This window comes from Erpetoichthys calabaricus, chromosome 5 (assembly GCF_900747795.2).
Source record: "Erpetoichthys calabaricus chromosome 5, fErpCal1.3, whole genome shotgun sequence".
Taxonomy (NCBI): domain Eukaryota; kingdom Metazoa; phylum Chordata; class Cladistia; order Polypteriformes; family Polypteridae; genus Erpetoichthys; species Erpetoichthys calabaricus.
Window position 1 is genome coordinate 12,232,314 of NC_041398.2, and position 24,778 is coordinate 12,257,091.

At 40.9% G+C, this 24,778-nt stretch overlaps 2 protein-coding genes and 1 long non-coding RNA gene across 24 annotated transcripts in view; 1 reads left to right on the plus strand and 2 right to left on the minus strand.

Moving 5' to 3' along the window:
• Nucleotides 1-24,778, plus strand: part of LOC127527858 (uncharacterized) — a 687,118-nt gene that overhangs the window by 112,760 nt on the left and 549,580 nt on the right. For all 15 annotated transcript variants that reach the window (XR_007935008.1, XR_007935012.1, XR_007935010.1 and 12 more), the window contains exon 2: nucleotides 17,648-17,808. This is a non-coding gene — a long non-coding RNA (uncharacterized LOC127527858). The remainder of the gene's footprint in view (nucleotides 1-17,647; nucleotides 17,809-24,778) is intronic.
• The window catches only part of LOC114644514 (tripartite motif-containing protein 16-like), a 428,510-nt gene that overhangs the window by 112,643 nt on the left and 291,089 nt on the right, over nucleotides 1-24,778 (minus strand). For 5 of the 8 annotated variants that reach the window (XM_051927888.1, XM_051927880.1, XM_051927879.1 and 2 more), the window contains 2 exons: nucleotides 22,684-22,749; nucleotides 18,394-19,025 (listed from right to left, as the gene is read on the minus strand). In XM_051927888.1, coding sequence (XP_051783848.1) covers nucleotides 18,484-19,025; nucleotides 22,684-22,749 — 608 coding nt within the window. In that variant the 3' untranslated portion in view covers nucleotides 18,394-18,483. Of the gene's footprint in view, nucleotides 1-18,382; nucleotides 19,026-22,683; nucleotides 22,750-24,778 lie in introns of those variants that run through there. The other 3 variants (XM_051927887.1, XM_051927878.1, XM_051927884.1) reach the window with 3 other exon arrangements.
• The window catches only part of LOC114644753 (tripartite motif-containing protein 16-like), a 203,467-nt gene that overhangs the window by 111,838 nt on the left and 66,851 nt on the right, over nucleotides 1-24,778 (minus strand). The window lies entirely within an intron of this gene.

Consider the following 24,778-nt stretch of genomic DNA (forward strand, 5'->3'; position numbering starts at 1 on the left):
CATACAAAGGAAACATTTTCTTTCAATTTCTTCTGTCCAATTCTTTTTTCTTGAGATCTGTGTATACGAGGTTGTACATTAGGGGAGTTTTTACTGTGGAGTGTGTGGTGGCGCAGTGGTTAGCACTTATGCTGAGGTTTAAGCTTATATGTGATTTGTGTTCAAGCTTTCATGTTATTTGTTTTGAGTTAATATTCTCTGTGACAGTGTAGTCTTTTTCTGGGAATGCCGTCTTGCTATGCTAGAGTAGGCTACTGCGTGATTTCTCGATAGTTGGATTTGTCCTTCTTGTCGCAGGATTGGATCGCCACGGAAGCGAATTCCTCGTTGTCGCTGAGTCAGTCCGCCAAGGGAGTCTCCTTGTTCTAGAGACCAGCGCCGTTTACAGCCAAGTAAAATTGTGGTCCTAAGTTTAACAACAGCTAACATCATGAGAGGCTGTTTTACGTTTGTTTGTCCTGATTAGAAATGTTACGTGGAGGGAACTTGCTCTTCTTCAGAGTCCATTTCTTTCTGTTTCCTTTGCTACATTGTTTCCAAATGTAATAATAAGTAATAAAACTGGGGTAAGGATGAGTGTGTTAAAAATGATTTGGGAGATTTTATAAATGTTATAGAGTGTATTAAAGGGATCCCTGTAATGTGCATGTTAAATAAGTTTAAGTGTGTTTGAGAGTGTCTGTGTCTAAACATGTTGTGTTGCTTGAAAAGATGAGATGATTGATATTAATGTGCATGTGAATATAACTGTTTAGTGAAATTAAAAGAGCTCTTACTTTTAACTGAATAAGATATGAACAGGTGGTGTAGAAAGGTGTCCAGATTAAGCCTGATTCAATAAGTGCACCCCTTTCATTTGAGTACTGGCCAGGCTCAAATGCAGGGAGAATTTTTATTTAAAAAGAGTATAAATTTTAATGAGAGGAGAGATTCTTTAAAACAGTAATGAAGCCGAAGTAAAACAGTGTCTTCCAGTGCAGGTAGTGCTTTGTGCTAAGATATGCGATAAAGAAAAGGGAATAAGGGGGTGAACTAACAGAAAGACAGACTGTGCTTTTTACAGTCGACATTCTGGAAAACATGAAATAAACATCTGCAAGATAATAATAAAAAAACGTGCAAGACAAATTGGTTTTGGCAGAAGGATACAGTGAACACCGGGACAAATAAATTTATGGATAACAAGTTGGCTGAATTCTTCTTTACAGAACATGGCTCTTTAACTAATAAATTCTCGACCTTTTCTTTGCTTTTGTTTGTTTTCCTTCCCTGGACGTATTAGCATTCCCTGGAAGGAAGGTATAATATTTGGCTTTCATTAAAGTATTACATTACTGGGATCAGTTTCAGATACCCTCTTGCTGCACATCTCCTCTAATATTAAATAAATAAATAAATAAAATAACAGAAATATTGACACAAGTCAATAAGGGGGGAAGGGTTGGTATAGTTAGTAAATGTGGTACAGTACATTTTTAATTAATTTTTTTAAATTTTTGAAGTCATTTTTCAATTTTTATGGAAAAAATTAAAATGTAGATAATCTGAATATTATGCTGTAGCAGATGTAGCGTTCGTCCACCACTCGAACCCTCAGGTACCACTCTGATGACCAGGTGAACGTATAAATATTCTTTATTTTATTATACAATAGTGCACAAAGCACTCTCCACACTACTCGTATATAAATCACAAATAAGACTTTCTCAATAAACAATACTCTCTCTCCTCCTCGCCCAGACACTCGCTACCCTACCTCCCAGCTCTTCTCAAATGTCTGGGCTTACCCATAGTCCTTTTATAGCCCCTGACCCAGAACTGGTTCTAAGCACAACCCACAAGTCCTTTTCCGTCCGGGTCAGGGCAAACAGTCCTCTTCTTCATCCCGGGAGCACGTCACTTCCTTGAGTCACGTGACTGACATGCACTCCCGGGTTATAGGGCATGTAAGAGTCCACTAGCCCCTTCACAGCGACTCCTGGCGGCCCCCAAGGTATCCAGCAGGGCTGTGTATAGAAACTACAAAGTCCATGAGGCCCTGCTGGAACTCGGGGCACCAATATGCTGTCCGGAGGGCTCCTCCTAGTGGCCTGGGGTTGAGGGCCGGACTGGAAAGCCGGCAATCCTCCACATATGCTAACACACTTTTTCTTGATATATGTTAAGATTGACTTTATTTTTATGATTGATTACTTGTTATGAGGACATGTTTTCATTTGAGTATAAAGTGCAGCAGCCAAACTGGAAACAACTATATTTGAAAGATGAACATTGTGCTTATTAATTTCAAACTTTACTTTGACTGCTTAAAAGCAAATTGACCTACACAAACACAGACTGGATTGAAATGATTTTTTATTGCTAGCAATATTGTTAATAGGGGTACCCCAATGAAACAGATCTGACATCTTATCACATATTATTTTTTGGGATCCATAAGTAGCTACTGATGAAGAATTAACATGCTGACTGTTTAATTGAACATTTTTGAAGTCTTTACATCTGCAGGTGAAAGTTGTTTTTTCCTATTAAATTATAGATAACAGCATTTGAAGTTGAACCCAGAGATTGGGCTGTGATGAAGGTCTGCAGATAAGTTAATCATCTTACTCCAAGGAGAACCCAGCCGAACCGGAGATGGGATCAAGTCGTGAATGAGGCCATCGACCAACAGTCCAAGGCATCATGGATCTCTGCTGCTAAGAGCTCAGCTGTGCTGGTGATGATTGACCCCAAAAGATCATTGTGGATTCTAAATCGTAGATGACATCTGCCTGCTTTGGTCCAAGACCTCTAGACGTGGTCCTTTTACCTTGGGATGATGGACCCCAACACCTGCTTTAATTCTTACCAGAGAAGAAAATTTGTCCCACTTTTACGCTGCAGGGCTCGATGTTCTAAGCAGGAGCCGACTTTAATTGTCCACTTGTTTGACAACTAGCAACATCTTTCAAAAAGTATTTGAACCATGAACTTGTACAAGGTGTAGAAAGAAAAACTAATTATCTGCAAGCAAAGCAGAATACAGGGACTCCTAAATAATATGTATTTGATGAATGTTTGTATTAATGGGAATACTGCATGACTGTGTAAATTCAAAGAGGTGAAGAATAAGATATTTTTAGATAAATGTTTTTAAATGCCTTCTGATATTTAGTGCGAGATAATAAGTTACCTTTAAGGACCAATGATTTGTGTAATCTGGAGTTATTCAGAATCTAATCTAATATAACATAAATAACTATTAGAGATTATTAGGTGTCTGTCATTAAAGAAGCGTTCCACTATTGCTAGTTAAGGCCAGTCCAGTTTAGATATTCTATGTTATTGATTATAATATTATAACAAATAATATAGAGCTTAACATTTAGGTACATTTATTAATTGAGAAAAATAATAAGTAAATTTATGGGATGGCACAATTAACAAGTATTTTGGGAATAAGGGACACTTACTGTAGGTCAGAACATCCATAAGCTTTAGAATAGGATGACACAGTTTAGGCTGACATGTTGATGGTGATACAGGACAAATGATTAACTTTTTTGGGTTTTTGAGTATATATATTATAAAAGATGATGAAATGAAATAATAACTTGGCCCATAGGAGATGGAGTGTCTTATACATATGATGGTGAATGTGTGGTCTGTGAAATAAAAGCCCAGATATAAGTTTGAGAATCTCTGCTGGTGACAGAAGATTTGAGCCATCAATGAGAAGTTTGGGTATAACCCTTGGAATTTGAATGTGACCTCAGAGAGGACCCAGTGACTTGCATTTGGAAAGTAGAGCTGACATCTTCTGAAGGGAGGACTGACCCCTACTGTCCACAGAATAACTCCATTAATATGATAAAGGTGCTTCAGGTTGAGACCACAGCTGTGAGTAAATACGGGCAACTTTATGAATGAATGTGCTAGGATGTGAGCATGGTGAGGTGTATAAGGACTTTATCTCTGATTATTATTGTGCACAGCAGTAACAACATGAAATTGAGAACTTTTGAGTTTTTTAAGATAGATATTTGTGCTGTGTCACCACCAACAGTATTATTAACAGGTCTGATGTAGATAATAACAAAGAACTATAAAGGTATATTAAATAGTTATTTCACCACATTTAGGAATTAGAACAATTCTGACATTATGTGTTTAGTGTGAACTCATCTTAGACACAAAAAGGTAAAACCAGTATGCTTACTACTGGCTTCATGTGAACTTAGGGACATGGGGACCTATGTTTGTCAAAGTAGGAATTACTCTCTTGATTTGAATCATTGTGTCTTTGAATCGTATTTTGCTGCTTATTGCCAGTTTTCTAATTAATTGTTACCAGAGTTGCTGTCAAACATCCAAGTTCTTGAACCATGGACATCTTCAGCTACAGATTTTGATTCTCTTCTTGAAGACAATGTGGATAATGAAATATTAAACTAAAAGGCTCCCTGCGTGAAGTGCTAGTAACCGCTCCCCAGGGAGGTGACCCTCTACAGTGCCTAAAGTACCTGGGTTGAAGAAAAATTGATATTTCACTGGAAGAATATTCTCCAAGCAAAGGAAGAGCACTCATTATGGACAATTATTTTATTATTTTAAGCCTTCTGTTTTATTTTCTTGTAACCATCATGGATTGTTATATTCCCTTGTTATTCAATTTTGTCTGCACTTATGATTGATTATTCATATTTTGACTGTAAGGAGAGGGACAGGAAGTCTTTTACTCTTCTGTTGATTGATGGGGGTGGGGGGGGGGGGGGGAGATGTTTGGCTCCTGTGCCACCAAGGGGGAGGTACGGGTGCTGAAGATTGAGAAGAACTATAAGGGGTCTGTATGAGGTCCACAGGAAGATTTGAACCAACATCCCCTACTTTTCTTTTGGATTTTCAGGATAGATGGTGAGGCCAAATTAGCCTCAAAGGGAGGATTATAGAAGGAAAAATTTTATATATTAGGCATAATTAGCATATTAGCATAAATAGCCATAAAAGTAATTAATAGCTTCTAAAACATTAAGATTAAGCATAAATTAGAATGTTAAGCAAATAAGATAGGTCAAGCAAATGGTTAACTAAAAAATCAGTCATATTGCATAATTTTCTAAGCTTGAAGGAAAATTACCAGTATTAAGAGAGCAAGAATAAGAACAGGACAAGAATGACGCACAGAAACTAACTGAGGACAAGATAAGAAGGCATAAGAACATCTCTTCTCATGGAGGCCAGAAAACAAGGAGCAATGCCAGTAACAAAATGCAGGAAAAAATGGCTTTAGTAGGCATGTAAGAAGCCAGCTGGAAGAGTGAATTAGCAAAGATGGAAAAAAAAGGCATTGCTGCCAAGGTCAGATGATGTAATGTATGAAAGATATATATTATAGCATAAATAAGTTTAGAAAAAATTATACTAGCATTTAACCTAAGTATAGAAATTAAATGTAAATTAAGCATGCCAAGCAAGTGATTAAATAAAGGCACATGCCATATTTCTTTTTAAATTAAAGCTTAAGCTTCAGGCCACCATTATAAAAAAGTTTGGAAGGCTTAGGAAAGGAAATGACATAAAAAAGCCCAAAGATGGTAAAAGGAAGCCATCTGCCCAGCTGTAGACCAATCAAAAATAAGCAAACCAGAAACTAGAGGGAAACAAAGGACAGTAAAAACAGGAGCAGAATGAGCTAATTGAACGAGGTCAGAGTGATAAGAAATGATATATAAGTTTGGGGTTCTGAACTGTTCGGGGCTCAGCTCAGTTTGGCCGTATTGGGTTGAGTCCTTGTTATTATTTTGGTTATTTTATTGCAATAAAACTACAGACTCTGTATGCCTAACCATTGAGTCCTAATAGCCTTCATTTCTGGTAAAAAGCCTTCTGCTGATAATTTTTCACTACGACATAACTCATTTGTTAATTTCCACTCCATTTTGTACACACTTTACATTTCTGACATCGTCCTTTAGCTGTGACTGGCATTAAGGCTGTGGGTGAGGAATGCAGGAGTAGAAAAGAGCCAGCTGATGATGATGATAATGGAAGGGGCCCAAACATCTGTGAAGGAAGTGATGATGAACCATCTACTTATGAAGGTGAAGGTTGTGGATGTCGATGAACGAGAGAATGCTGGTCTGGCTGGTGACGGAGGTTGAAGTGTGCATAACCAGGAAGGAGGCCATAATGGCAGACTGCTGTGAGGAGGTAAAGCAGGTGAAGGAGGTGGAGGTGTCAACTTCGGTAACAGGGTTTGTGTGGGGGTCTGTTGATAAGGGAGCTGTTGGCATGGGTGCTGTTGGGTGGTGTGGTGCAGTCCTGGCCTGGCCTGACTGAGGACTGGTGGGTTTAGAATGCATTGAGACCCCTTCACTTTATTGAGTTGGAGATTTCATTCGTTTCATTTCAATCAACACTCAACAACCCATAATGCCAAAGTGGAAACATGTCCTCAGAAAGGTTTGAACATTTATTTAATAAAACCAAACACATTCCTAGAATTATTCAGACCCTTTATTGTGGTACTCATGTGGTGCTCAGTTCCCACCTGTTTGCTGAGATTCTCCTTGAGATGTTTTTAGAACTCGATTGAAGTCCACCTGTGGAAAGCTGAATTCATTGGACATCATTTAGAAAGGCACACGGGTATCTGTGTATAGAAAGTCTCATAATTCACACTGCATGGCAGGACAAAAACACAGTCGTGAAGTCCAAGGAACTCTCTGTAGACCCCCAGGATGAAATGGTGGTGGGGCGCCGATCAGGACAAAGGGATCAAACCATTTATAAAGCTTGGACTGTTCCAAGGAGAACAGGGGCTTTAGGAATTGTGAAATGAAAGAAGTTTGGAGCCACCACTCAGTCCTTTGAAATTTCTTCCTGGTACGTCGTTACAAGTGTTGCATATCTGGATGTGAGCAGATGAACCCATTCTTCATCTCAAACTCCTTAAGATTGGATGGAAAGCATCTGAAAACTTCCATCTTTGGAGTTTAAGCCCGGGCCACTCAAGGACACTCTTGTCCTGAAGACACTCCATCATTTTCTTGGCTCTTTGCTTCAAGTCATTGAACTGTCAGCGCACTCTGCAGCAGGTCTTCTTCAAGGACCTCTCTGCGTTTGGCTGCAGTCCTCCTTCTCTTCTTTCTGTCCCGTCTCCCTGTCCCCCTGGCATGATGCTGCCACCTCCACTCTTCATCTAAATGATGGTATTAGGAAGGTGATGAGCAGTGCCTGCGCTTGGCCAGTGAGGCTCATCACACCAGAGAGTCTCTTCATGTCCGCAGAGTGCCTTCCATTAAACATTCTACCATGAACACCAGACTGATGGAGTCCTGCTGAGATGGTCATCCTTCTGACAGAGTCTCCAATCTCAGCAGAGGAATTATGAAGCTCAGTTAGAGTGACCATTGGGTTCTCAGTCACCTCCCTGACCAGAGACCCTTCATGTCCACTAATACAGTTTGGCTGGACAGCCAACTCTAAGAAGAGTCCTGTTGGCCTAAAATGACTTCTGTGTCTCCTTTTCTAAAGCCACTGTGCTCCTGAGGACACTCGTAAGTGTTAGAAATGGTTTGATCCCCTCGCCCAGATCTCCATCTTACCAGAATGTGATATTGGTGGAGGTCTACAGAGAGTTCTTGGGATCTCATGCAATGTGATTTGTAGGACCTTCTAGACACAGAAACAAGACTGCCATTCAAAACAACGGTCACTCAGTTCAGTGGTGGACTCCACTCAAGTTCTGGACACGTCTCAATGTGAGAGGATGGACCAGAGTGCAGTTCAGAGTGACACAGGAAAGGTCTAAATATGACTAGGAGGGAAAGATTTTAGTTTGTTATTTTTAATACATTTATTAACCTTTCTGTTAACACGTCTTCACTTTATCATGATGAGTTATGAAATGTTGATTCAATGGGCAAAAATGGGAAATTCATCCATGAAAAATTAAATCCACAACAAAGTGTGTAGAAAGAGTCTGAGGACTTTGTCAATCCACTGTATTTTGAAATATGAAACTTAAATTATGAGGTGGCATGGTGGCACAGCGCAGCGTTGCTGCATTCCAACAGTCCTCACCTTCACCCTGATTATTACAGACCTTCACATTGTGACAATCGCTCCTCGTTGGTGGGTTAAAAATCAGCCACTGGTTATGTCCACAAACTCCTGTTCTTCTGCTGGACTGTTTGTCAGGTTAGATCAGTTCATATTTGAAATTTATTATATAGTGCCTTTTGTCACTACAGACATTTGTAGCAATAAAATAAATTGCATTTTTCATTCCAACAGATGGTGCATCATTTTACTACTACAAATATTTGTGATGCTCCATTTGTGCCATCTATTGGAATGACAGAGACATAGCAGCTGGACAGACACACAGACTGACACTTGTCCTTTTATTAAAGTGCATGAACTCTTTTCTTGTATTTAAATTGCACTTCACATAACTCTCTGCTTATAGAAATTATTTACATCTGACATTAACAAGTCAGTAAGTTTACAATCAAACTGGGAAATTCAAAATGATGTTTTAAACCTGAATAAAGTCAATAACATCTCATGATGTGACTCAGAGCTACAGAGTTACTGAGCGCCAGTCTTGATGTCCGGGCTGCCAGGAGAAGCTCTTCAAGACCCGCTATTTGATTGAGTGGGATTCTTTCTTTCTTTCTTTCTTTCTTTCTTTCTTTCTTTCTTTCTTTCTTTCTTTCTTTCTTTCTTTCTTTCTTTCTTTCTTTCTTTCTTTCTTTCTTTCTTTCTTTCTTTCTTTCTTTCTGTCATTATTGCTTTAGTCTCCTGCTTATATATTGTTCTGTTCCTGCCTTACCTGTTTACATGTTTACCACTCAATCCTTATTCTATGTAACGTCTTCAGTCAGTCAGTCATTCTCCAACCTGCTATATCTGAACACAGGGTCACAGGGGTCTGCTTGAGCCAATCCCAGCCAACACAAGGAGCAAGGCAGGACATGTAGCGTCTTTCTTTTACTAATTTTATGAATGACACTGAAGATGTCAGACTACTCGAGACGACATGCGGCCTTTCCTACTATTCCCGTTTATTTAAAAAAACTTGCAGATCTAGGACTGACAACGATATGGCAGCAGCGCACCTCCGCAATGTAAAAGCAGGCGAGGCGGACACAAGAGAGCCGCTCGAGGGGTGTCAGGTTCAGCCGGCCGACTGGCCAAGAGGAGCTTCGCCACAAGTAGGCGCTTCATTGCTCAGCTGTCAGACTGTCAGACCTGCACAGCAGGAGGCGGCGGTGAGCACAACGACATGAACTCGTGAGGGTCTGCGCAGATTCTCTGATCTTCGTCTCACTTTTCTTGTGTCGCATGCCCAAGTACCCCTTACTGTGGGACGCGGTCGGGGTTGTGTCTGCACGCACACTCACATCAATGACGTGTATTGATGACAGATATAAACACATATGTATAAATATATATCTGAATATCTAGAGTGTTGATTCTCGCAGCCCATATCGATATTCACAGACCTGAGTGGTTAAGGGCAGGGCTAAGGGCGGGATAAATGTCAATCAAAGTCAGAATCAGCGAATCATCTTTTTGCTTTCACAGACTGCCTACTGTGCTCCAGTCTGCGGCATTAGCCTTTTGGAATAATTTGCGGGTAATTGAGGTGCTGGAATGGCTCATTACCTCACATGATGTCGTAACTCCCCGAAGCCAACTACGGTTGTCCAGAAGTCAAGTGCCAAAAAATTAAATAAAATAGAAATAAAACAATCAAATGGCATCATGTAAATGGTGGCGGCGCAGTCACACTCTGAAGTTCATGACGCGTGTTTGTGTTTGTGTCTTTCAAACTGAAGTCAAAGTCACCTGCGATCTCATAACCTGCCCGGTCAATTGTAATAACCTGGGGCCTCATGTATAAATGGTGCGTACGCACAAAAATGTTGCGTACGAACCTTTCCACGCTCAAATCGCGATGTATAAAACCTAAACTTGGCGTAAAGCCACGCACATTTCCACGGTAACTCATTCCTTGGCGTACGCAATTTATCCGCCCGGTTTTGCGGCGGCACCCAGTGTCAAAGCAGTGCTACTGTTCCTGTGTGATCACCCTTTCTTTCTTAAATCCACATTCCTCGCGCGGCTTTATAAATACACTGAAATTAACTGCATATCGTTCATAAATTTAATGCATCTGATTGTAATTAACCTGTAGCAATATAATGGTCCACAGAATGGTCAAACTACTGTTCCTGTGTGCTCATCCTTTCTTTCTTAGCTCCACATTCCTGACGCGGCTTTATAAATACACTGAAATTAACTGCATATTGTTTATTAGTGTAATGCATCTGATTGTAATTAACCTGCTGCAATATAATGGGCCAGGGAATAGCCATAGTATTCCAAATACCAGAACTGCTTTAGAGTTGTTACGCTCACTGCATCTTGTTCTTCTTTTTGCTGTTCCCGTTAAGGGTTGCCACTGCGGATCATCTTTTTCCATATTACTCTCACTGCACCACTCGGAGTATTTATATCCCTGTATCTGAGTGTGAATCACAGCAGCAGATGATCGGAAAGAGAATTATCGGTATATAGTTTCAAGTACACACTACATCAACCACGGCAAAAAGCGTCAAACCCTTTCCTGTACGGACCTCGCGTTTCAGAAACAGTTTCATCCCAAGAACTATAAACGCACTCAATCACCTCACTGTAAACTTGCACTACACTTATAAAATTGCACAACCTGCGCTACTTTATAAAGCGCGTATGATGACAGTATCATTTTTAAGATGAAATGCAGCAAAATATGTTGATTATATTATACAGATAAAACTTTAACTTCATTTAAATAATCTGTATTGTTAATAATTAAACATGTGAGGACACGGCGCCGCAGCGTATAGCTAGTTCAAGGATAGCTCCTGCCTTGCGCTGTATTCTTGCTGGTGCTGACGCGACACTGGAAGGATAGACGAATAGAATAATTAAACATGTACTACGAAGATATTTCAATGTTCCTTAAAAGTTTTGAAGAATCGGCGTTCTAAGCTTACAAATGGCTTAACGTCTATTACAGAGCTGATTGTGTGGCGATTGGAGAAAGAAAAGTATGGACAGGAATTGGAGGTTAGTACGTTTGAAAGAGACAGTACTTCTGTAATAAATTATTTCATCGAAGGTCGCACATGGTGCAGCAAGCCTCTTGCGTGAGATTAACAATCACTGCGCCACTGTGTTCCCATGTTTAATAACATGCTTTCATTCCTATCATCATGAAAATGATATCACGTATACATCTCAGTATTTTAATTATTCAGAGAGCTGTAATATCTCAAATGTAATGCATTCTGTGTCCTGTCGGAGAAAGAGAAAGAACGGAAGCACGTAGTGATTCACACACATAGAGCACATAGAAGATCAAACACAGAAAAAAGCATTTAACATGCTACTTGAGAAACTAGTAAAATAAACGATTTTAAGATGAAGTTTATGATGTTCTACTTTAATGGCAAAATAAACTACGTGATTAAAGTGGAAATTTCGAGATTAAAGTTGACATTTTGTGCTTTTTTCCCACTGTGTGCCTATGTTTTTTGTTTGTACCCTAATAAGCTTTCATATGACACTCAGACGGTGGGCTACAACTCGCCTTTTCACAGCGACTTTGATATGTGATTTCTTTTTTATTTCGGGCACTGTGCGACTTTGTGAACTTGATCTTTCGAGTTTTTCCGACACTCTGTCACTTGATCATCTTCCTTTTGTTGATTATATCACTGTTTAAACCAACAAATAGTACGTTTTTCCTTTGCCTCCACTTGGTATTCGCTGAAATTCTTATATTTTCCCCTGTGCTTTTCCCATTGTCTTTTCACAGAAGGCTATTTATATTGATTTGCATATTCAAAGAGGTGTAATTCTGGGAGGAGTTGGGGCGGGACAGAAGGCGCGTGCACGTGCGTTACTTTTCACGCAAATCGGGATTTATGTAGTGGAAGAACGTGAAATTTTGCGTGCGCACAGATTCCTGCATCTGGATTTTTCTGTGCATACGCACAATCCCGCTTTTGTGCTTACGCCATGTTATAGTGTGAGTTCTACGCACGGCGTTATACATGAGACCCCAGGGGATCCGCGTGAAAAGTAACGCACGTGCACGCGCCTTCTGTCCCGCCCCAACTCCTCCCAGAATTACGCCTCTTTGAATATGCAAATCAATATAAATAGCCTTCTGTGAAAAGACACTGGGAAAAGCACAGGGGAAAATATAAGAATTTCAGCGAATACCAAGTGGAGGCAAAGGAAAAACGTACTATTTGTTGGTGTAAACAGTGGTATAAACAACAAAAGAAAGTTGATCGAGTGACAGAGTGTCGGAAAAACTCGAAAGATCAAATTCACAAAGTCACACAGTGCCCGAAATAAAAAAGAAATCACATATCAAAGTCGCTGTGAAAAGGCGAGTCGTAGCCCACCGTCTGAGTGTCATATGAAAGCGTATCAGGGTACAAACAAAAAACATAGACACAGTGGGAAAAAAGCACGAAATGTCAACTTTAATCTCGAAATTTCCACTTTAATCACGTAGTTTATTTTGCCATTAAAGTAGAACATCATAAACTTCATCTTAAAATCGTTTATTTTACTAGTTTCTCAAGTAGCATGTTAAAGTCTTTTTTCTGTATTTGATCTTCTATGTGCTCTATGTGTGTGAATCACTACCTGCTTCCGTTCTTTCTCTTTCTCTGACAGGACACAGAATGCATTACATTTGAGATATTACAGCTCTCTGAATAATTAAAATACTGAGATGTATACGTGATATCATTTTCATGATGATAGGAATGAAAGCATGTTATGAAACATGGGAACACGGTGGCGCAGTGATTGTTCATATCTCACGCAAGAGGCTTGCGGTGCCATGTGCGACCTTCGTTGAAATAATTTATTACAGAAGTACTGTCTCTTTCAAACGTACTAACCTCCAATTCCTGTCCATACTTTTCTTTCTCCAATCGCCACACAATCAGCTCTGTAATAGACGTTAAGCCATTTGTAAGCTTAGAACGCCGATTCTTCAAAACTTTTAAGGAACATTGAAATATCTTCGTAGTACATGTTTAATTATTCTATTCGTCTATCCTTCCAGTGTCGCGTCAGCACCAGCAAGAATACAGCGCAAGGCAGGAGCTATCCTTGAACTAGCTATACGCTTCGGCACCGTGTCCTCACATGTTTAATTATTAACAATACAGATTATTTAAATGAAGTTAAAGTTTTATCTGTATACTCTAAGCAACATATTTTGCTGCATTTCATCTTAAAAATGATACTGTCACCATGCGCGCTTTATAAAGTAGCGCAGGTTGTACAATATTATAACTGTAGTGCAAGTTTACAGTGAGGTGATTGTACTTATAAGTACAAACAGTTCTACAAGGAGCACTTGATGGACTGATTGAGTGCGTTTATAGTTATTGGGATGAAACTGTTTCTGAAACGCGAGTGAGAGTACTGTAATATGGAAAAAGATGATCTGCAGTGGCAACCCTTAATGGGAACAGCAAAAAGAAGAACAAGATGCAGTGTGAGTAACAACGCTAAAGCAGTTATGGTGTTTGGAATACTATGGCTATTCCCTGGCCCATTATATTGCTACATGTTAATTACGATCAGATGCATTACACTAATAAACAATATGCAGTTAATTTCAGTGTATTTATAAAGCCGCGTCAGGAATGTGGAGCTAAGAAAGAAAGGATGAGCACACAGGAACAGTAGTTTGACCATTCTGTGGACCATTATATTGTTACAGGTTAATTACAATCAGATGCATTAAATTTATGAACGATATGCGGTTAATTTCAGTGTATTTGATAAAGCCGCCGCCGTGGATGTGGATCTAAGAAAGGGTAACCACACAGGATCAGTAGCACTGCTTTGACGCTGGGTGCCGCCAGTCTGCAAAACCGAGCGGAGAAATTGCGTACGTCAAGGTATGAGTTACAGTGGAAATGTGCGTGGCTTTACGCCAAGTTTAGGTTTTATACATCGCGATTTGAGCGTGGAAAGGTTCGTACGCAACATTTCTGTGTGTACGCACCGTTTATACATGAGGCCCCTGAAGGCGCCGTTCAACGTGCGGACCAAACCTGTGCTCCGCCTTCACCCCCCACCTCCCCGCAGTGGTGGCTCTGAGGCTAAGGATCTGTGCTGGTATCCCGAAGGTTGCCGGTTCGAATCCCCGTCACTGCCAAAAGAGATCCTACTCTGCTGGGCCCTTGAGCAAGGCCCTTAACCTGTAATTGCTCTAGGGGGCGCTGTACAATGGCTGACCCTGCGCTCTGACCCCAAGGGGTATGCGAAAAACTAACAAACACTGTTGTAAGTCGCTCTGGATAAGAGCGTCTGCTAAATGATGTAAATGTAAATGTAAATCTCAAAGCGCAGCACCGGACTAAACCAGTCGGGCATTCCGTGAAGCGCGTGTGTCACACTGAGACTTAGCGGAGTGAGCCTCACGTGAATAGCCGTCTGCTTACAGTCGAGGCTCAGTCGGTGCTGCGATCACAAAGTGTCTGCCATTAACACAAGACGGGCTGAGACAGTCCACGGTTATGTGCGCACACTCGGGAGATTTAAGGAGCGCCGAGAAACGATCAAGGAGAACATCAGTGATGGAGACACCAAGGAGAGAGCGACATCTACAGAGGGAGCGTCTGTGACTATTATGGGATGGCTTGGGAAGAGAAAGTCGGCTAAGCAAGAAGGAGCACTTGAGCTGGACGATTGGCGCACATTTGTAAGAACTTGAGCTGCTGAATAATCGTCGATATCACGTTAAAATATCAGCGATATTTTTTTTTTTATTACATCTTCCCTGAAGAAGGGGCCGGAGATGCCTCAAAAGCTTGCATATTGTAATTTTTTTTAGTTATACAATGAAGGTGTCATTTTACTTGACTTCCTTAACACAACCCCCAAAATTTGTTAATTGAATCCAATTAATCTGACTGCGACTCTCACGTTGCTAAAGAAGTAGAACCAAATTAAATGCAAGTCTGTTAATAGTAACAACAGGTAAATGGCACTTGATCGTTAATATTATATTATATGACTTATCATCTCATAATTTTATGACTTGCTACCTCATTATTACGACTAAGTTTGACTAATATGACGGTACACCCCCCTCTAGTGGACATAGTGGAGAATTGCAGGCAACTTTAGTGTTTTGATCTCCAAGTTCCTCCCAGTTGGCGCCAAGTGGAGTCAACGCCACCTACTTGGAGCTCCAGGGTGGAGGCTCCGGCCTGCAGAGATGCACACTTGGTGTCGATTGAAGCAAGTCTGAATATCAGCTGCTGCCCTTCGAGAGGTGACTGAAGTAGCCGTCTCTTCTTATTGCTAATCCACATCTTAGCAGAACTACAGCAGCTTTGACTCCTCATATAATATCAGGAGTGTATACAGAATGCAAGCAGCCATCACTTGAATATTAGAGTGGGATAAAACTAAAAGTGTTTAAGAAGTGTACGTAATAAAGTTTAATGTCAGGATTTATTAGCAGCTGATTTTGAAAGTGTGGGGTTAGACTGGAGTCACAGGGACCACTCACGTCATCACAGCAGACTTTCAGGTGTCACATGGACACACACGGGCACAAACACTCGGACTGGGGAGAAACGCTCATCTGCCTCAATAATTAGCTTCATTTTGGCATCACCATTTTATTTGCTGCATTCTCCATTTTCTTTAAAATTCTATATATATTTTTTATAACTTTATGTTCTTTATTACAAAAGTAGCTGTGCTACATGTCTAAGATGGGATGAATTCTAAGTAATCAACGTAGATCTCAGTTTTAATGTTTGCACAGCACCATCTATGGGAATGTATTTTGAAATGCATGTGATAATAAAATGAATTGCAGTTATCATTCCAACAGATGGTGTATCACAAATGTTTGTAGTAGTACAGTGAATTAATACAAACGTTTGTGATGTGCCATCTGTTGGAATGACAAATCCAATGCTTATATCTCTGTTATTTGCCATTCTGTTGGCAGAGCTGAAGCACAACAAACTGTCGCAGGTCTGGACCAGCAGTTGTGTCCCAGCAGGGAGGTTTACAGGCTGGTATGGTGCCCACTAATCTCACTCACATTAACACACATTCTGTCATTAAACTGCTGGCCGATATCAGTGGTGACGTCTGGGGCTGTGGCTCTGTAACTGGATGATATTGATTAGAATGGGAGTAATAAAAGCAGAGCTAATGTTTGTGAGGCGCCACCTATTGGAAAGACAGAGACAAAGTGACTGGACAGATACACAAACAGACACACAGACACTTGTCCTTTTATTAAAGAGGATTAATCATAAACAAGAAGTCCTAATATATTCAGAACATTCAAAATATAAGATATGATCAGAGGAATTTACAAATCAAAAGTTACCAAATTAACAGATTTGACAAATAACAGTCGTCCATATTTGTTTTCGTGTTTGTTTTCATTAAACTATGAAGCATTAACAGGCCATTTATCTCTCTAAATGTAACACCTAATCATAATTAACTAAAGATTAATCTAAAAAAAGTATTATTTTACGTATTATTAATTATTATAAAACCAAACTGTCCTTCAAGGTGATGTCAATATTCTGAATATTTTTTAGATCTCACCAAACACTTCACATCCTATCTTCTCGTGTGTTTAATATGCAGAGAGGCCACAAGAGGGAGCAGTTTGGCTCCAGAAGAATCAGCTGATGTCACAGCCCTGAAAGTCACAGGAATGTCACTAAGGTGCAAGTCACATGACCAGCGTCTGAGTTGACAGCACATGATGAGGGCCACAGGAGCTGACGTGGAGTCGATTATCAGTGACTGGCGATGTGTTCAGTGTGCTCATCGACTTTTAAATGACATTTTGCCCTGAATGTGCCCACCTGCCCACCTGCCCACCTGGTGACTGACATTTTCATTTCATTAATCCTGAGCACTTAAAGCCCCCGAGGTCAGCAGGAGACGACCTCAACCATCACAAACATCAGAGGACAGGACAACATGGCTGTCAGCCTGTAGAGTTTGAACGACTGCCAGTGTGCAGCTGTGACAAGGACCTGAGTGACCAGACAGACCAGTGGCTTTATGTGGTGACACAGCATGGACTGAAGCAATGGACGAGGTGACAGGAGAGGGAAGAGGGCAGCAGGGCTTAGGTCAGCAGTAAAGAGCTCATCGGGTGACAACCTGTCTGATGAGTGAGTGCTTAAAGAATCAGACGTTAGTCACACATCGAGATACGGATTTGATCAACGACGAATACAATCTGTGATCACAGGACGGCCATCAGTGTGTGACGAGTCAAAGAGGAGAAAATCAGGAGGGAGGAACAAAACTGAAAAACACACAAGGGACACACTCGTCTGACTCACTCTGTCTCAGGTCACTCATCTCACCCTTTATCACCATGACACTCTTCTCTATCATCCTCACCCCTCACTCTTTATTCACCTTCTCCTCTTCCTTTTAACCCCTCAGGCTCCATGAAACTGACAGATTTAGAAGTCATAGTCGCCATCTGCTGGTGAGGCCTGTAATACACAGTTGGGGGGCTGTCAGTCTGGGCCTTCTTTGGCTTCTTCACACAAACTGATGTCAGGTGACACGCCGCTCCTTGAGGGGTCCTGAGGGAATTGTAAATTAATCCTGGGAATGCGTGTGTCAGTGGAAAGATAAAAGTGTCCCCAAGTGTCACATCTGATTGTCACTTTGATCACCGACAGTGAAGGTGAAGTCAGTCAGCTGATTCGTCTCCTTGAGGTTGGGTGACAATGAGAACAACAAGGAGGAGGTGCAGTTTGATGTCTAATGTGACACCAAGTGAGTCAGTGAAACACCAAAGTCCATCAGTATGGCCGACATGTGACTGAGCGGTGAGTCCTCGTCTTTAGACATTCACAGTGAATTCATTCAGAGGTGACAGACCACCGGAGTAACTAATCGAGGGGCAGACAATGTCTGTTCAGAGGCCAGCACTCCAGTCACTTCTGTCACTCTGTGCTCCTAAATAGTCACTGGAATGAGGCTCTGGATACTGAGACAGGCATGTGGTCCTGCTGGAGCAGCACTACTGAAAGGCGCTATATAGACTGACTTAACAGGTGACATTCAGTGACACTCAGAGGACACAGCAGGTGGGGTGTCAGCCTGAAGGACATGTGGCTGTGACTCAATAGTGACCACTGCTGGTCAGACAGGTATTTGTAGGTCTGAGGTGTCTCCGCCCCTCATTATGACACACACACCTGATTGGCTACTCAGACCAATAATAATGGAGACCCTGACAGCCGCACTCGCCTCACATTCTCATCCACAAATTCACTCATAGAGGTGCTGCCCCCCAACCTATAGTGTAAAATTAATTTTGACCCCAAACTGCAAACACAAAGACACCTGAGCTTGTGGGGACATCAAGTGACCGGTGGAGGGTACTGGTCAGTGGTCACATGGTGTCAGATGGCTGATTGTTACACTGGAGTTTAAATAAAGATAAAACCCTGGATAGAGGGGATCAGTGAAGGAGGTGTTGAACCTGTGCAGGAGGGTCATTGTGTGTGAGACGCTATAAAATGACAGAGAGCCAGCAGGCCAGTCCAGATACACACCTATTCTGGGGCTGTAGGGGGCGCTGATTACAGTCCTCTTGTGTTTGTGCCACACAGAGTACTGTGAATGATAACACCGCAAACACCAGGACTTGTCGTTGTTACCAAGGATGTACTCCTTGCCATCTCCTTTCCTGCTCAGTCCTTTATATGCGACTCCAATACTCATGAAGTCTCCACTGCACTCCACCTCCCAGTAACAGCGAGTCCCAGTCAGAGCCTCTCTGCACAGAACTTGAGGCCAGTAGTCAAATCTGTCAGGATGATCAGGATATTCAGTCTTTGTCCTCTCACATGAAACCTTGTTGTTCCCTTCAGACAGACGGAGGTATCTGTGTGCCGTGTTGATGTCCAGTGTGAGGGGACAGAAGTCTGAAAGGAGAGAAAAGAAAACGAGTGAAGAAATCTGGGAGTGTATAACGGGACTGGGGGCGGAGCACAACATAGACAATTAACAAGAGCCAATCAGGAGCTGTGCTGACAAGACACTAATAGTAAAGAGCTCATGTGATTGGACAGAATCTGTGGGGATTCAAAATTAAATCATAAAAGGACGACAACAGACAAGAAGATATTGATAAGAGTTTAGACAAAGAGATTGAAAACAAATATTGAGAATGTAATAAAAGAAGAGCAGACATGTGTGGTACAGCGGAGAAGTGCAGCAGATAACCGGTGTGTCTTAAGAGACTGTATTAATGTCAGGAGAGAGAGAAACCTGCATGTCGCAATATTACATTTAGATTTGGAGAAAGCATTTGATAGAATTGCACAGAAATATATGTGGAAGATACTCCAAAAAATGGGAGTTCATGAAGGTTTTCTGGACTTGATAAAAGTAGTCGATAAAGATATACGAAGTGAGATAAAAGTAAATAACAAACTAACAGAGGAGATACAGGAGAAATGTGGAGTAAGACAAGGGTGTCCATTGTCAGCAGTGCTGTTTATTCTGTGTATAGAGCCCTTATTAAATAAAATTAGGAGGGACACAAATATAAGAGGAGTTGAAGTACCAGGAAGGGGGGGACAACAAATAAAAGTGCTTCCATATATGGATGACATAACAATAATAGTCAGAGATACATGGAGTATAAATAAAGTAACAGAACATACAGAAGTGTTTATGGAGGGGGTCAGGTTCAACTTTACACCTCAATAAGAGGGAATGCGTCCTTTGGGGGAAATGGAAAGAAAAACCACAAGGAAGAATAAGGTGATGAAATGTGGAGAAAGTATTAGGGATAAGATTTGGAGACGAGAGTACGGAGAGGATGTAGTGGAAAGAAATGGAAAAAAGATCAACAAACAAACAGAGTTTGGAGGATAAGGAACTTGTCAATGGAAGGGAAGATATTGGTGATGAAGGCAGTTATAATCCAAAACTATCATACTTAGCAAATGGGTTTTTAACACCAAAGAAAATATTAAGAAGAATTATAAGAACGTGTTTTGTGTTTCTATGGGGGTCAAAATGTGAAAAATTGGCAAAGAGGAAGGTAAAGAAAAGGAGAGAAAATGGAGGGAAAGAGGAACTGAATATAGAAAGGGAGTTGGCTTTAAGACACACAGCAACTGTTGTTAATATGGCATTAAATAAAACGGGGAAATTAGCGGACATGATCAGATATCTGCTAGGCATAGAACTGAGAAAAGCAAAATTATTAAAAATGACAAATAGCAGACCCATTGCCTTTAATATGAAAAAAAATGATAAAACAATAGTAACATTTGTTAAAAGATATTCATGGGAGGAAGGAGATCCCAAATTTGGGAAAAGAAAAAAGACCTAAAAAAATAAAAAGGAAAAGACGAAACGGTACTAAAAATCCAAAAGCTCACTGAAGAGCAGACAAGAAAAGTGTGGCAGCAAAATGAAGACAAAGAATTAACAAATAAACAAAAAGACCTCAGGTGGGTGACATTACATGAAATCCTACCGACGCAGGCGGCCATGTACAAAAGGAGAGTCACGAAAAGTTCAATATGTCCGAGGGAGAACTGCTGAGAGGTGGAAACACCAGAGCATGTGTTTAGGAACTGCAAAAAGACACAAGATGTATGGAATGAGGGGTTAATGGAATGGAAAGGGAGGACAAGAAAAGAGGGGATGACAAAAGAAGGAGTGTTGTATGGTTAGTAGGGAAGGAGTTAAATGTAAAAATGACAAGAAGGGAATGGAAAATGATCAAAATAATAAAAGAAAATATGTGGTGGTGGAGGAATGAACTGGGGATTCATAACAGGAAAATAACAATACAGACATTGTACAGAAATGTGAAAAGGAAGGAGTGGAAGAAAGGAGGAATAAAGAAGGACAAGGAAACAAATGGCCTTAATAAAGGTAAAGACCTGAAAAATTGAATTAAAGGTGGGGATAAAAAGTGTCACGGTGGTGAAATGGTGACGGGTGACAGTGAATTAGCAATGTGACAGACTGTGTGTGTGTGCTCAAAGCTAAGAGACTGAAAAGAAAAAGGAAATGAAGTGAAAGGGGACAAGAAAATAGTGTTAGTGGTAAGTAATGGAATTTAGACAACGTAAAAAACAAAAATAACAACAGACAACAAAGAGAAAGGCAGGCAAGTCAGTCATGTGAAAGTCATCTGAGTCGTCAGAAATGACAATAAACAACATAAGGTCACCACTGAGGTCAAAGGTCTAATGGACTGTCCACACTGACCGCTGGCTTTATTAAATGACATGTTTTATTGTCACAGTCCACCTCTTAAATTTAAAATCAATCCACTGTCACACTTCACAACCACATCAATTATTTGTGTAAAAGCTGCAATCAGTATTTACTATTTATAATCTATCTATCTATCTATCTATCTATCTATCTATCTATCTATCTATCTATCTATCTATCTATCTATCTATCTATCTATCTATCTATCTATCTATCTATCTATCTATCTATCTATTATATAGTGCCTTTCCCATCTGTCATTGTCTCTCTCTCTTTCTTTCTTTCGTGTGTTTCCTGTCATCTCTTTTTATTATTTGACTGTCATTCTTATCCAAGTTGACTCCCATCATCTCAGATTCCATTGTTTCCTTTTCTTTTCGTTGTCCAATCAGAGCCCAGGCAGGTGAAGTGACTTGCTGAGGTCACACAGTGGTGTCAGTAGTGGGATTTGAACCCACAACCTCAGGGTTTGAACTCCAAAGTCTTCACCACCACACCACACTGCATTTTCTCCTCCATTTAAACTCTCCTTCTGTTCAGTCAGAGGTCAGCTTTACTCTGGTGGTCTCATCAGGGAGGTGAGCTACAGTTCTATGGACCCCCAAACATCTTTAGAATATTAGCAGCTGTGCTCACTGGAACATGAAGCTCTGTGGAGGTGGTCTTGTAGTCTTCACCTTGACCACCCTTGACTGAGACCTTCTTCATCTCCTCTTCTTTTCTTGTCCTCATTCAGTGTGAGGCACACAAGGACACAACACAGCAGACTGAGGACTTGACTGAGTGACTGAAGACCCCAGTGACACTCATTAGAGGAATCAGTCAGCTTCAGATGTCACGACAGTCCTGTGGGGTCTTTGAACTTCTAAGGACCCCCAATAATTTTCTCTGTTATTTCATTTGTTTTAATGTTTAAAATTTGTGAAGTCGAGAACTCAAAGCAAAGTGTCTGCTCTGTGGAGTAAAGAATGGAGGATGACGAGGACTTTTGTCAGCTTTAACTTATTTCACATACAATTGTGCTTCCTTTGTAAACTAATACTGTGTCTGTATATACAGTCGTGTGAAAAAGTAAGTGCACCCCATGACGTGGATTTTATTTTTTTCTTTTCCTTTTTAAACATTTTTGGACACATCAAGACTCGGGATTAACAGACATCTTTGGTGATTCACTGCCTGAGTCTCTCTATCCCATAATGCACCAGTCACAGGACCCCCATCACTCTCAGCCCCTCAGTCACACAACACTCAGACTTTCATATCCTAAGCCTGTCCTGCTCTATTAAAACTTCAATGATTTTTATTGTGATGATCCATTCAGTCAAAGCACAAACTCACATTTTAAAAAGTCGTCTCTGCTCTGAGGTTCAGGAGGCTGGAGGGCGAAAACTGGAGCTTCATGAGCTGAAAATAAAAAGAGAAGAGAAGAAGAATGGAAACTGTGAAGATGGCATTGTGGGATCTTAGTTTAGTTCTTAAACACGGATTACAAATGCAGAGGAGTTCAAATAAAACATTTATAAAATATACAAGGGCTGGCAAATTAGGCCAAATGTCGATCTGAATATTCATATTAATAATAAATATACAGGGAGTCAGAGAGTATTGAGACCCCCTCACTTTCTGCACACTTTACCGTGTTGTTGATTTAATTTTAAATGGATTAATGTGCCTTTGTGCTCATCAGTCTACACTCAGTAACCATAATGACAAAGTGAGCCCAGGTCTTCAGAAAGGTCTGCACATTTATTACAAATCAAAACTGAAACGTCTCCTTCCTAGAAGTATTCAGACTCTTAATTCAGGTCTTTTTTGAAGCCCCTTTGGTGGTCCTCATGACTAAGTGTCTCTTCAAGTTTTGTATACCTGGATTTGGCCAGTTGATCCCATTCTTCCTGGCAGATCCTCTCAAACTCCGTTACATTTCAAGGTAAGTGTCTGTGAACTGACATCTTCAGGTCTCTCCTGTTCTCTGGGGTCTCAGTCTGGTCACTCAAGGACACTCAGACTTGTCACAAAGCCACTCCAGAGATGTCTTGGCTGTAGTCTTCAGGTCGTTCATCCATCGCCCAGTCTGAGGTCACAGGTTTTCTTTAAGGTCCTATCTGTATTTGACTGCACTTCTCCTCCCCTCACTTCTGACCTGTCACTCTGTCCACATTGCCTGATGCTGTCACCACCATCTTCACTATAGAGATGGCATTAGGCAGGTGGTGAGCAGTGCCTGGTCCTCTCCAGACATCGTGCTTGGTCTTCTGTCTAAAGAGTTCAATGTTTGTCTCTCAGATCTTTGAATCTTTCCCTTCCATTTGTCTTTTGCTCGAGAGAATCTTCTGCCTGGCCACTCCACCATAAATGCTTGATTTGTTGAGCGCTGCTGAGATGGCTGTCCCTCCTACAGTTTCTCTCATCTCAGCAGAGGACTTCTGAAGTTCTGTTGTAGTGACTATTAGGTTTATGGTCACCTCTCTGGTTAAGGTCCTTCCTTCTCATTTTCTCAGACTGGCCATCTCTAGAAAGAGTCCTGGTGGTTCCAAACTTCTTCCATTTCCCAATTCTTGTGGCCGCTGTGGTGCTGTGACCACTCAAAATTTTACAAATTGCTTTATCCCTTTGCTCTGCTCTACTCCTTACCACAATTTGATCACGGAGGTCTACAGAGGGTCCCTTGAACCCCATGGCTTGATGTTTGTCCTGATATACAATGTCATAAATATACTGTATTTTATACATAGTGACAAGCAGGTACAGTTGGGGACATCTTCAGAACTCCATCTAGTTAAGAAATCCCACCCTGAGTCGAGAGGGTGCTGCTCCTGCTAATGTCATCACTTCAGTGAGTTCACAGGCCACAAGACGAGTGACGTCACTTCCACAGCCCGCTAATTAAGCTCCGCCTCTTCTGTGACACCACTATAAAATGTCACCAGAAGTGGGTGTTCATTACAGATCTGTGACTGAGGAAGACGGAGCTCCGACTCACAAGTGACTTTAACTTGATAGCCTTTGATTGCAGCAGACGTCATCATTGTGCTCCGTCTTTGTGCTTTTTATTTCATCTTCATCATTAAACGGGGTATTTCAGGGTGGTACCCCAACTCTTTGTGCCCACTCTCTCTGCTTATTTTCACAATACACACATACAGTATATGTCTAATGTGGTGGACGGCCAGGATGGACCCTGTGCTCTTGGCTACTTGACTTTAGTTTGTGTTTAAACAAATTGCTGTCTTTATGTGTAAACGTACGTAATTCATAATTTTTAAAGTGTGTTTTACTCTGAGGCTGCACTCACTGAAATGTTCAGGTGGTCCTCAAGTAGTCAGAGTTCTGACGCAGTCCTCCAATTTGCTTATCTTCACCACCAAAATATATCAAATAAAATGCTTTTGGTGTGTAAAATCCTTTTAAATGTTGGTGGGAGACACGACTT